A 12,844-nucleotide genomic window follows, 5' to 3' on the forward strand; every position below is an offset into this window, starting at 1 on the left:
AAGTTATTGCAGGTTAGCTTCTGAGGCATGATGTCTCAAATAAAACTGTAGCACGCCAAAGTGCCTCTGGAGAACATCTGACCAGAACTTGCTTCATGTGGCCTTGATACGGCCAGCAGAGAGAGAGAAGCAGCACAGGAATCACCAGTTATATTCTGAGTTTTGCCTCGGGTTGTGCCCTTACAAGGACTAGAGTGTACAAAGCTGTGCTCCACTGATAGAAATGATTGATACGTCCTCATGGGAATGTTAAATACATAGATCTCCTAAAATAAGGCCATACTCAGAACCTTTGGTTAATTAAAAAAATTCTTTATTTTGTGTGCACAGTCATTATGAGCGCTATTGTAACAGAAAACAAATTCATACAAATGGTCCTAAGGAGACAGCAAATTTTGTATGGGCTAAGATAGTGCTGCCATAACCAACTGGCACTACTGTCAAAATATTTTTTTTGCAAAGCAGTAAATGATTTTTCAATCTTTGAATAAGATCATGAACTCTACATCAATAGCTCTTTATTATCATCCTGTTTAAAAAAGTTCTTGCCAAGAACTGTGATCACCTTGAGAATATGAGGAGCTAGAATGCTGAGGGTCCTGCCGAGAATTCAGTGTAAGATCCTTCAATAATAAAACCTTTGTCCAGGTTTGTGACAGTTAACACAGTGTAGCTCTGATTTAATACTGCTGTTTCACGTTTTAATTGTTTACAAAGAACTGGATAACAAATGCAACAAAGACATGGCTTTGATCCAGCTGAGCCAGAACTGCTATTGTGAATCAAATACAACTGAAGATTTTATGCTCATCAGGATGTAGTGCAAGATTTATCTCCTTACTTCTTTAACCAATACCCATTATTACTAAGTATATTTATCCTTACTCCTGTTTTCTCTTTGAATGGAGGAAGCATTCTTAAGAAGTTTCGGTTGCTTTCTGGAGTTTCAAGAAGTAATGTTTGACATTTGGAAGCAGCAGATACTCCAGTTCCATAGCTGAGAGATCCAGAGTAGTTAGTGGACTCAACGCTGAGGAAATGTCAGATCAAGCATGTACAAAGATTTCTTTCAATAAAATAAACAGAAAGTAGACTGTCACTGATGTGTTCTTCTATCTTTAACTCCATCTAGAATTTCTTTTAGTCATTTCTTCATACATGTGTAAATCTTGTACTGTTCTTTTTTTATGATTATAAGCTTTGTAGGATTAACAAAATGAAATTATAGTTACATCTGTCTGCATTTAATGCTGAATTTAAAGTTAGACAAAACTGTATATTGTGCAGCAGAGTGAAGTGCTTTTTTTTCAAGTTTTCTTTTTAAAAGCCCTTTGATGCAAGAAAGGTTGTAAAAACAAATACAATTTAGTAAAGATCCAGAGAGCAGCAATTGATAGATTTCTGTTGAGAAGCTGTAAGATATGAAACCCTTGTGTGATACGGCAACAGATAATAATTTCAAATTTTAGTGTTGGCAATTGGAAAACATTCTTCTAATACTGATGAAACAAACTGGAAGATGATTGTTTTGCTGCTCAAATGATATCTTTAAGCAATTTTTTGTTTTGTTTTCCAAAGAAGAAATAACTAAAAAAAATCAGACTGCATGGAGGTGTGAACTTCCATGTTTAGTAGTAGATGATCTTGCTAAAGGGAAAAATTGCTATGCTATGGCCAAATGCACATCTCTCTGCATCTGTGAATGTAGTTTTCAAAACTACAGGTTTAATTTTTTGTCTTCCTCTTTCATTTTTCTCTACCTGCCTTTTTCTGTCTTGATCTGTTTGCTGGATTTTATTCAGAGACTTAGACCTTTTGTTTATTAAACTTAAGCAGTTAATGTAAATTGCACTTCATTACCAATGTCCTTTTAGTCCTTTCCCCATTTGTTAGATGTGTTCTTTATCAAGAGGAAAATACATTTTGGTCCTTTGGAAATTACTTACTTAGAAATCTAACCACTTTCACCTGGATGGAAATGTAATTAGATGGGAATGTTGCAAGTTCTGCTAGGGTCTATTTAAAATTTGGTGTTAGGGTCATTTGGCTTTTTTAATAAATGAGCACTACTCAGTGTGAAGCTAAGGAGAGAGTGGCCTTGAACATTACTGCAGTATAAATACAGTTAGAGAGATAAAAATGTATTAGAATTTGAACCTGATACCTACAGTTAATATGCAGTAAGGTACATACTGGTTTTAAAAGATGGTAAAGAAAAAGCCTTTTTTTTTTTTTTTTTTTTTTTTTTTTTTTTTCTCTGTTGGAGTCAGCAGTACCAGGTGCTGTCAATCTGTTATTACCAGAGAATTTGCTCATTTGCTCCATGACCTGTCTTGTAGAGAATAAACTATTAATTATGATTTTTTTCTTCCTTTTGTATTTTGGAGGTGGTCTTCCTAAATCCCTTTCTTCTGTGTACCACCTCTTCCTCAACCCTTTGGAAAAGGAAAAGGTAAACTATTTGCCATTTACAAGGTAAAGCCATTAGTACCTCTGAAGCAGTATAGCTGCTCTGGTAATGGCAAATTGATTATATTGTATTGCTTGACAAACCCATTGGAACTGGCTGATTGTGCTGTTTAGATTATAGTTTAGTATAAGGTGTTTTCTAGTAACTGCACATCAAAATCTAAATGTAAGGTTTCTTTTTATTGACAGTGTTCATTTTAATATCAATCTAAGCAAAATCTGTACTTAATGAAGTAGAAATGCTGTATATCTCTTGTCCTAGTGAGTGAATGCATGGTTTAGCACTTTGGCTGAAACAATGCAGTTTCATGGAGCTGTGTGTATTTACTGTGGCTGTATTTTGGCTGTTACAGGAAGACAAAAGACTAACAATAAAACTTCATTCAGTACATGTAAACAACGTTGATTTTATTTTCTTCTTTTAATGATTTAGTTTTATTTTCTATTTAGTTATTCTAAAAGTTATTTAGTATACTCTCTGTAAACTACTTCATCAAATACCCTGTCAGTGCGTGACATTGCTGTTTGCAGCATCAGCTTCCACTTTCATATATTGGTTTTGCATGCAATGGGAGGGCTCTGATAAACTCTTGAACTATCCTAGTAAGTAGATGAGGACTTCAGTGTCTGGGAAGTGAATACAACTAAGTGTGGTTTCAAGTAATTTCTGGAAATCCAGGGCCAAACTTCCTTCCAGAGCAGTAGATGGAATATGTGAAACTCTCATGCGTGGTTCATGCAGTGGGTGCGTGTAGTCCCAGGCAGTGAACTGGGCTGTTTCTGTTCTTTGAAGTTTGTAGCCATCTTGGGACTAGCTTTTAAACAGCCGCTCTGTGCATTAGCAGAGTGTCTTCTGGGGCCTACAAAAATGAAAAAAAAAATATTGTAACTTTGATCCTACAGAAAAAGTACAGTTGTATGTGGTCCACTGAAACATATAAAAAACCCCTAACATAAACCCCCACAAAACCTATTGCTTTTGTTACCGTATTTTATTAGGGAATGCATTGAGGTACAAGTGCATTTTCTAGGTCAAACTTCTTGAGATTTATAATATTACAGTCACATAAAGTTAGAATGAAAACTTTTGGTATCTTTCTGGAACTTCTTTGTTCTGATTTATGCAGGAATATTTTTAATCATATAAAAGTATGAACTGGGATGGTTGCATTTTTATTGTAATACTGTCCTGTCATAATTAGGTGTTAGGCTGTTTTTGTTATAAAATTTTACTCTTTAAACTCTATTTAGGTTAATAAAATCTGAAATATATTGCCTGAATATACTCTTCCTCTCTTTAAAGGATACCTTGATTGTGTGGTCTGAAGCTGAAAATTATGATTTGGCACTTAGCTTTCAAGAAAAAGCAGGTTGTGATGAAATATGGGAAAAAATATGTCAGGTAAGTTTGATAAATGTAAGATTGAGACAACCTAATTCATCTTAATGTTTGTGTTCAAAACTTACAGGCTATTCTGAGAGGTGAATTTGAACAGCAGTAGATAGAAAGTAAAACCTACTGTTTCACCCAGCTCTCCCAAATTATGCATTTTTAAATTTGAAAACTTTCTCCTTCTTCCAGAAATTTAATACAAACCTAATCTAAGTTTTGGGTACTTTTTTGGAGCATTTTCAGGTCTTTCTACTCAACATTTTAGCTCTATTTTAGCACAAGGGAGTGTAGCTCAAAATGAGTGCTTAAAAAATTTCCTAACAATTAATGTCATAATTAACTTTTAGCCATAAGGGCAGAGATTACTGATGTTTTATTGTAGAGAGAAGAATGTATGTGAGCTCTTAGTGAGTTTTATAATATATTTCTTATAGAATATACTGCAATATATAATTTTATATATAGTATATATAATAAAACTGTATTTTAGTTACATTTCTCTTTCTACATTTCTCATTCTTTTGTTTCAGATGAGGGGAATATTGAGTTTCTCTCTGAGTTTTTTTCCATGTAAATGTTTCCAGGCTATGAAAGATTGATCTGATATTAGAAGATAGCTCCATCTCTGTATCACCACCTTAAAGATAACATTTTAAGAAATCAAACAATGTATATGTAGCATGTATATGTTTTAACATATGTTTTACCACTACAACCAGATGACTGTATAGTCGCTGAATTAGTGTTGTTTGTGAATAGTATTTGTCCAGGTATTAACTATTGACCCAAAAGAGTTTAATTGGTATATTCACTGATGTTAGTTCACTTTCTCAGTTCTTGTTTGGGTTTTTTCTTCTCTTCCAAGCATTACAACTTCTCTTAATTCTGTGCTGTATTATGTGAGATTTCTCTAAACTGCTCTAAATCTCTCTCTGCACTCTCTCTCTGTTCTCTGCAAACATCTAGTTCTCCCCACTCTGTGTCTTGAAGTTTGTTCTTACTGAAAACAAAGGAAATCTGGTTTCACAATTACATGTGTATAGAATATTCTTTTTTTAAGAATGAGTCTTTTCAGCAGTTTATCACATACGTAAATAAGTACAGAAACATTTCCATGAACCTTAGCAGTCAATGGCCCAAAAGCTGGGGACAGAAACAAATTGGGGAAAGGGGGAAGTTTTGTTCTTAGGAAACACCCAGATAAGAAGCCCAGTTTCCTCACCCTCGTGTAAAGACCTGATATTTTTGTAGGAAACCAGTGTCTTTACATCCTGTTTTGAGACCATGCTATTGTAATTGTGTCTAGTGTACTTTACAGATCTTAAGCTTCCTCAGTCATTAAAACTTCTTCTGAAAGGAAAGCTTTGATACCATTTATAGAGAAAGTGGTTGCTGCTGTATAAGCAGAACAATATATGGGGTTTAGCAGCATGCTGAGGATCGGCTTGCTGTTAAAAATGAAGCATTATTTCTCCCAGGGGGTTTTTGCTGATTTTCAAGATTAAAAACAACAGCACCTTCTACTGTTCTGCACAGCAGTGCTTCTCTGAATTTGACACATCAGACTCCAAGCAGATGCTAAAATTAAGATGTCATTAAAGCTGATACACTCTGGTGCCCAAGCATCTGTGCATTTTTTTTACTAATTCATACTTTCCATAGTTTCCTCATATCTCTAGAGAGATCTTTGCAAGTCCTGTGCATTATTTTTCTGACAGTCAGTTCTCCACCATGCTTTTGTCAGTGTTGGTTTGAGCTTTTTTTGTTCTTAAGAGAAGATTATGTGTCTCTGTTGTGTATTTAGAAAGTGCACAGTAACAGATTTTGACTTGCAGCTCTCCAGAACTGAAAACAACAGATAAATTAACAAGACTGGCCTCTCTCCTGTTTGAGGTAGTGGAAGCTTTGAAAAGCATCAAGAGCAGTTAATAGCCTATAAATAAGTGTTTAATGCTATCACTAGAATAATGTAATACTGATTTGCATTTGAAAATCTGTCTGCAGAGAATAAAGACTGGAAACAAACAGCTTAGTTCAGTAGTCTATTAAGAAGTTGCCGTCCATATTAATAATTGCGAATTTCTGTTTTTATTTGAAGTACTCAGAAAATGTAGGCCTTTTCCTTATTCTTCTTCCCGTTCTTAGAAAATAAATAAAGTTAAATGTCTAATGTAGAAACGGTTTTTATTTAAAGAAATCTTCTCATTATCTCTTTTATTTTCCAAACCAGCTATACTCAATGTCAGACTAGATTTGCATTTCTATTTTACCCATACAAAGAAAAAACATGTGATACTTAAATGGTATTTTTTAAAAAGCATTGAATTAACAGTAATGTTAAACTCCACTTTTTGACACATGTTATTTTGCAGGTTCAAGGCAAAGACCCTTCTGTGGATATTACTCAGGATCTCGTTGATGAATCTGAGGAGGAGCGCTTTGATGATATGTCGTCCCCGGGTCTGGAGTTGCCGTCCTGTGAGCTCAGCCGGCTAGAGGAGATCGCAGAACTCGTGGCGTCCTCCCTGCCTTCACCGTTACGTCGTGAAAAACTCGCACTAGCACTGGAAAATGAGGGTTACATTAAGAAGCTCTTAGAAATTTTTCACGTGTGCGAAGACTTGGAGAACATTGAAGGACTACACCACTTATATGAAATTATTAAGGGAATTTTCCTTTTGAACAGAACTGCACTTTTTGAAGTCATGTTTTCTGAGGAATGTATAATGGATGTAATTGGATGCCTAGAATATGATCCGTCTTTATCACAGTCACGGAAACACAGGGAATTTCTGACTAAAACAGCAAAATTTAAAGAGGTGATACCTATATCTGATCCAGAGCTGAAGCAAAAAATACATCAGACATACAGAGTACAGTATATTCAAGATATGGTCCTACCCACTCCCTCAGTTTTTGAGGAAAATATGCTATCAACACTTCATTCTTTCATCTTTTTTAATAAGGTGGAAATAGTTGGCATGTTACAGGTAAGTTTCAAAAATTCATAGTCTCTTTCTTGTGCTTGGGCAAAGAAAGTTGGGTGATTATTCCTGGAAAGATTGAGGTTCTTCAGTGGAACCTTCACTTCTGTGATTCTGTAAGTGATGGTGGAGTGTGACAGAAGAGGCATGGATTTGAGTACTTGGTTGTCAAATACTTGTTCTTCAATTTCTGGATTTGGACTAGATTCTCTGTAACTGATTTAAATGGAGCAAACATGTAGAATATTGAATGAGGTTCTTTGGAATGGATAGTACTGTTTGCACTTTGAATCTTTGATTTTAATAGAGTTTGGAGGGTTGTTTTTGTATTTTGGGACTTTTTGGTCACTAGACTTAGGGATATCTTCTGTCATGTTACCATGAAAAAAAAAAGAACACTTTGCCTAAATTTCACAATATAATCTCCTACCATGATGTAGCTGTTGCTAATTTTGAAGTAAATTAAATTAGCTGTTTGGAAAGTACAGGTTAAGAGCATAAGACCACTTTAGATGCTTCAATGTTTTCTTAGTTTATCTTAGTAAATCCCTAAATAATGGTGCTTGCAATTGCTAGTTTTTCATGAAATATGTTTTGCTACAAATGTGAAGAGATTATTTGATGCTTTACACACCTTACAAATGTCTTAGATGTTCTGCACCAACCCATGAACTTTCTGAATGGTGTTAAAAGTTGGTGACACATCTCTGTAAGAGGAGCTTTCAGCTAACTCAGCAAAGTGTTACAGCACAGGTATTTTGGTTTGTAGGAGTTAATTATCATTATCTTATTTCTTCCAGAGTTTGATAAATGAATAGTCACTGTGTTTGTAGGGCTTCCAGTTCTGGAGAAATTGGCCAAGTTTTAGGTGTTACTGATTGCTTTAATCATATTTTTCTTCAGTTTGACATCTCAGGATGTACCCTGTATAATTTCATGGAAAATACATAGCAAAGGAGAGTGAGAATTCCTTTTGCAAGCTCCTAGAGCAAATAATTGTCAAAACCAGGGGTCTCAAATTTCCTCCATCACACTCAATGATCAGAATACTGATATCACTTAATCCACTCTCTTGGAGCTGTGATCTGTCAGGTGAAACACCTCGGGCATCTTCAGTAGAACCAGGCCCCAGCTTATGCCCAGGTGAACCAAACTGTTCATGTCTGTGTGTGTGTCCTTGATTAATAAAGTCACAGTTGCTTACCTGAAACAATCAGAAGGCCTTTATCATTTTGGAGTTGCCAATTTGAAGAAGTTTATGAGTCTGACTTGGAGAGAATATTGAAAAAGATTCAGTTAAGGGATGTCAACTGGAGCATCCAGTATGACTTTCATCTCAAAAATGTCTTACCTTCTTTGCAAGGGTTGCTAAAAGGAAATTTCTGGAGATTATACATTTTGACTTGAGGAGGAGGAGAGGAAGAATTTTTCAGGAGTCTTAGTGACAGTGACTGAGTCTGAGATGGATCTTGAGCTGCGAAAAAGAAACTGGGCAAGGAAGAAGACGGCCTGATCCTGCAAAATCATTGAGGCTGTGTTTGCCAGATGTTCCGAGATACCTTTATTGAGGACTGGAGACTGATGAGTTTCCTTTTTTCTGTCTCTTGCAACTTGTGTTGGGTTAATAGATGTAGGGTAGGTTTAAGTTAGAATATCAAAGTTTTGCATTGTTGCCAGACTTGTTAGTTGCAGTTTACAGTTGAAATAAAGGCTCAGATCTGATTCTGATTTGTTGTGTGACAGCAGATTTTTGAACGTTATCTTCACTGCTGTTCTCTATGGTTGAGAATAAAGTATTACTTCATGTATGTTTTTGAGCCAGAAGAATTAACATTGCATTTCAGAGTTAGATTAACATTGGAATTGTTGAAGTGCTTTCCACAGCTTTGAGGAGCCCAGAATGAGAGCACACCAGAAAGATACTACACCCTGTGCTATACTGCATTTCCCAGTACTTTCACAGTACAGCTCTCTAGAAAGAAGGGAGAACTCCCTGCGTTTATAATTAAGAATCTGTCAGAAATAATTTGACATTGTTGATCAATTTTTGGTTTTGAGGGAATTAAAAAAGACTCACAGATTATATGTCCATTGCGTTTCTAGGAGTTTAAAAGGCTTGATTGATTGACTGATTGATTTTTCAAGTTCTTGCAATGTAGCTCTAACCCAAGGTTTCAGGCTACTTACCTGGCATTTATTTATTCATAGAGCAACAGGCCAGGTTGCACTTTTCTGTAATCTCTGCACTCTAGTTTCATTTCACCCCCCATTCCAACAGTCTGTGTATAAAATATATGATACTATTCTTTCCCATTTCTTTACACAGAATAAATAATGCTCTGAGAACTGAATTAAAAGAGATTTTGTTGAGTTCACTTATATAACTAATTCCTAAGGGCTTTCTTCCATTTGTGTGTGGTTTAACCTGCATTCCTCTAGCTGGTGTTACAGTACTTTGTGTGTGTGGAGGGGTTGTTCCTCCATGAAGGATGTATAGTTCTCTGTAGTTCCTGGCATTTATTATTTTAGATCTTCTGAGATCTTGGTGCTTGCTAACTTTACATGTGTGCTTAGGAAGTGGTTTCTTCTAGAAGTCATTAATTGAAAAGACTCTGGGATGCCTCATGGTAGTTTATTGAAAGCCATGGATGAGTCTCAGGTTCTTAGTAGATGCATAATGAAATGTGTTAATGCCTTTGCTCTTGTGACTGTAGGTTGTCTCTCCTGGACTGTGGAGGATGTGACAAAAGAGATGTCTTTTTGGGAAGTTTCACTTGGCAGAATAAAAGTAAACTCCCTGAGTAGCTGATATCCCATGACGTGCTGCAACTCTTCTGTGTGCAGCTGATTTGGGTGTTTTGTTCTTTTCTCTCTCTCTCTGGCTGTGAAGGAAAGGAAAGAAAAACTCTTACCTCCACCATGGAAAAAAAGTGATCTGTAATGAGGCCTTTCCATGTCAGACTGTGTATTAACCAAAGTGGCACCTTACAATACTCTCATCTTAATTAGCTCAGCCAGACTGTTTTCAGAGAAGTGACTAGAAAGTTTGTACAAGACTGTAGAGATTGTGGCTTGTGCTTCTTGACAAGCTGAGTGGCCTTACTGAGAGCTACCACTGTGTTTTATTTAAGGCATGTTCTGTCAAGATAGGCCATTTACAGTCATTAAAGGTTACTGACATTTAAAGTCAGTTTTTCATTTATGATTAATATCATAGATAAGAATATGCTGATGCTTCAGAGTTCTGGCTTTGTTAGAGAGACTTTGCATGTGTTTAAAAAAAATAAATTCTGTAGTCGTGGAAGATCCTTGTTTTGATCATTTTGATTTCTTTGGTAGGTAAAATAACTGTTGCCCTTTTGTGCCAAAACCAAAAATAGAAAATAGGTAACTTTTGACATTAAGGTTATGAACCATATTCTTCTCTCCTTCTTCATGAAGGTTGACTTTCTCATAAGCTTTATAAAAATGTGCTTGTATTGATGGGCTTTTCTGAGAACTGGAGGTTGGTTTGTTTGTAGTTTAATTTTATAAGAGATGTAATTTTAAGCGAGCATGTAAGTGTCTCACTAAAGTAGATAGTGTTGTTGCCTGATGAACAGCAAAGCCATGGAAACAGTATTCCCAGCCTGCAGAATTAACTGCTGTGAAAATCTGCTCAATTACAGATTTTGTCATTCACAGTGTGTAAGATGTGAAAGACATATATAACACTTTTTTGCAGTTTCAGCCCCTCCCAAGCTCTTACTGCTTGGGGTCCAGCCTATTCTAGTCTTGAGATGTTATAGCCACCAAGAAACCTTGCTGAGCCATGGAGTTGGCCGAGTTTTGGGGTGGGGGGACAGGTAGGTGGTGTTTCTCACTTTATATGACGCTCTTTTGCAATTTAAACAAATATATACGAATGTGCACACTGGAGGCCACCAGTTGTTTCCCTTTGTATTATAAACTAGTTCATTAAAAAAAAAAAAACAAACCAAAACCAACAACAACAACAGCAACAAAACTTGCAAAACTGCGCCAGAGTGAGCAAACACTGTTTCCTTCTGTTCTCTCCCCCTTTTCTCATTGGTGTGTTCTTATTGCAGTAAGATCATGCAATGTCTTTATCTTCCAGAATAAAGAATATTGTTAGGGTTAATTTTGGGTATGTGTGTTTAGACTTCAAGGTCTTTAATTTTCAGGGAAGTGGAGAGTAGAAGGGGGAAATTGGACACATGTTAAAATAGTTTTTGTGCTTGGTAAAGCAGTGATCAGATGGTGTTATTGTACTGGTAAATCAGAATTTTTAAAAATAGAAGTCATATTACTGATAGTCCCTATATCCCTTTTCAAGAGCTAAAATTGCAGGTGTTTAGGTAAATCTGTATATTTTACTGTATTTATGTGCAATAATAGACAGGTTTTAATCTTGAAAGTGGTTTTACAGATTGTTGCTTATTCTTAACAGAGTCCTGTGGGTGCAAACATAATTATCTGTAGTTGTTTCAGAGGAAGATTTGTGTTTGTGCATACTGGTGGTTCTGCCCAAATCCAGTCTGCTTTCTTCTAGTAGTTGGCTCTGGAATAACTGGAGATTTATTTCCAGCAGAATTCACCTTGCAATAAAGTGTAAAAGGATACCACCTTTTGGGGTGAAAGACACTTGCAAGTGGTGCATGCTCCTGATTTTTGGGATTGACTTCTTCATTATAGAAAATTATTTACCATGTGTTCAGAAACTACAGAAATGATTTGGTGGATCTCACTACTTTTCCAGCGTGTTGATTCAAGTGAAAGTAGTGCATGATGAAGGCATTTGTGGAAAGGCAGTCTCATATAAAGGAGATTTTAAACTAAGAAACCTTTTGTGTGTAGCATGAAGGAATGTGTGCTTGTAGCAGTAATTATCTGTTTGCTAGTAATATTTTATGAAAATTACGCTTTATGGGCTAAAATATTGTTCTCTGCCCAAAATGAGTATGGAGGTGGAATACAGGATGGAATGTGTGCTCTCTTGCCAGTTTAGATGGTGTTGAGTTTCTTGGAATTTTTTTTTGAGAAAAGTATGTTTTATGTCATTTATCTGTAGTCACAGACACAAAAATACCTGGTAACTGAATGTTAATTACATTTAATAGAGGCCTGGTTTTGAGGAATCCTTTTTTAAGTGTGTTTTGGGAGGAGGAGGGCTACTTTGGAATCACAAATGTAAATAGTGTCTTTTTTTGTGACCCTAGCTTATCTGTGTGTTTTGTTGTTTTTAAAGTCATAAATGATGGAGTGAATAGTTGGCCTGGCTTGTTTTTATCTTCATGGCTTTGAAATGTATTAAATCTAGAAGCATCTACTTAGGTCTTGCAAAGCATAAATGAATGTACTTAGTGTCTGCTATACACATAGTTCAAGTATTGCACTTCTAATAGTTTCTGTGCCTGGGGAGAGTATCTAGAATCCACAATTACATCATAAACTATTGTTTGCAGTTTGGTTTTCTTGGAAAACAGTTGTGACCTTCACAGCTTCCAAGGTACAGCTAAATGTGTTTTGATACTTGTCTGCCTGAAAAGACCACATACTGCAGAGAATTTTGCATTTACACTGTGTTCACAGACATACTTTGAGGGATTTTTTGCAAGTTGAAAAAATAAAAAGGAAAGCATTTAAATTAGTGTAATTCTAGCATTCTGTGTTGGTGCTTTGTGACTTCTAAAATATGTGAACTCTGCTCTCAGACTGTGCATTTCCACGGATCTTGGCAGTATCACTCAGGAATGTTTCTTTAGATATATTGCCTTTGTCAGTAATTTTAGAGCATGAGAGAGAGAATCTTGTATTTAGAATGTTCTTTGCAATGACAGTCTTTCTATATATGTGAGGATTGGGTCTTTTCTCATGAACAGCAACCTGTCTGCCTTTCATTAAGCATCTGGAATGAGATAAAGGCTAAATGCTTCTCAGGGCTAAGCCCTAAGTGTGAAGTTAGTAATAAGTTGTTTTTATTTTCTTGGAATAAGTC

The 12,844-nt window shown here is 35.9% G+C and overlaps 1 protein-coding gene across 1 annotated transcript in view; it reads left to right on the forward strand.

Annotated features, from left to right (window-relative positions):
- PPP4R3A (protein phosphatase 4 regulatory subunit 3A) overlaps positions 1-12,844 on the forward strand; it is a 40,614-nt gene that overhangs the window by 13,421 nt on the left and 14,349 nt on the right. The window contains exons 3-4 of the mRNA XM_083862956.1: positions 3,773-3,871; positions 6,235-6,852. Of these exons, the coding sequence (XP_083719082.1) occupies positions 3,773-3,871; positions 6,235-6,852 (717 nt within the window). The remainder of the gene's footprint in view (positions 1-3,772; positions 3,872-6,234; positions 6,853-12,844) is intronic.

The sequence above is a fragment of the Zosterops lateralis genome, assembly GCF_965231275.1.
Source record: "Zosterops lateralis genome assembly, chromosome: 6".
Classification (NCBI taxonomy): Eukaryota; Metazoa; Chordata; class Aves; order Passeriformes; family Zosteropidae; genus Zosterops; species Zosterops lateralis.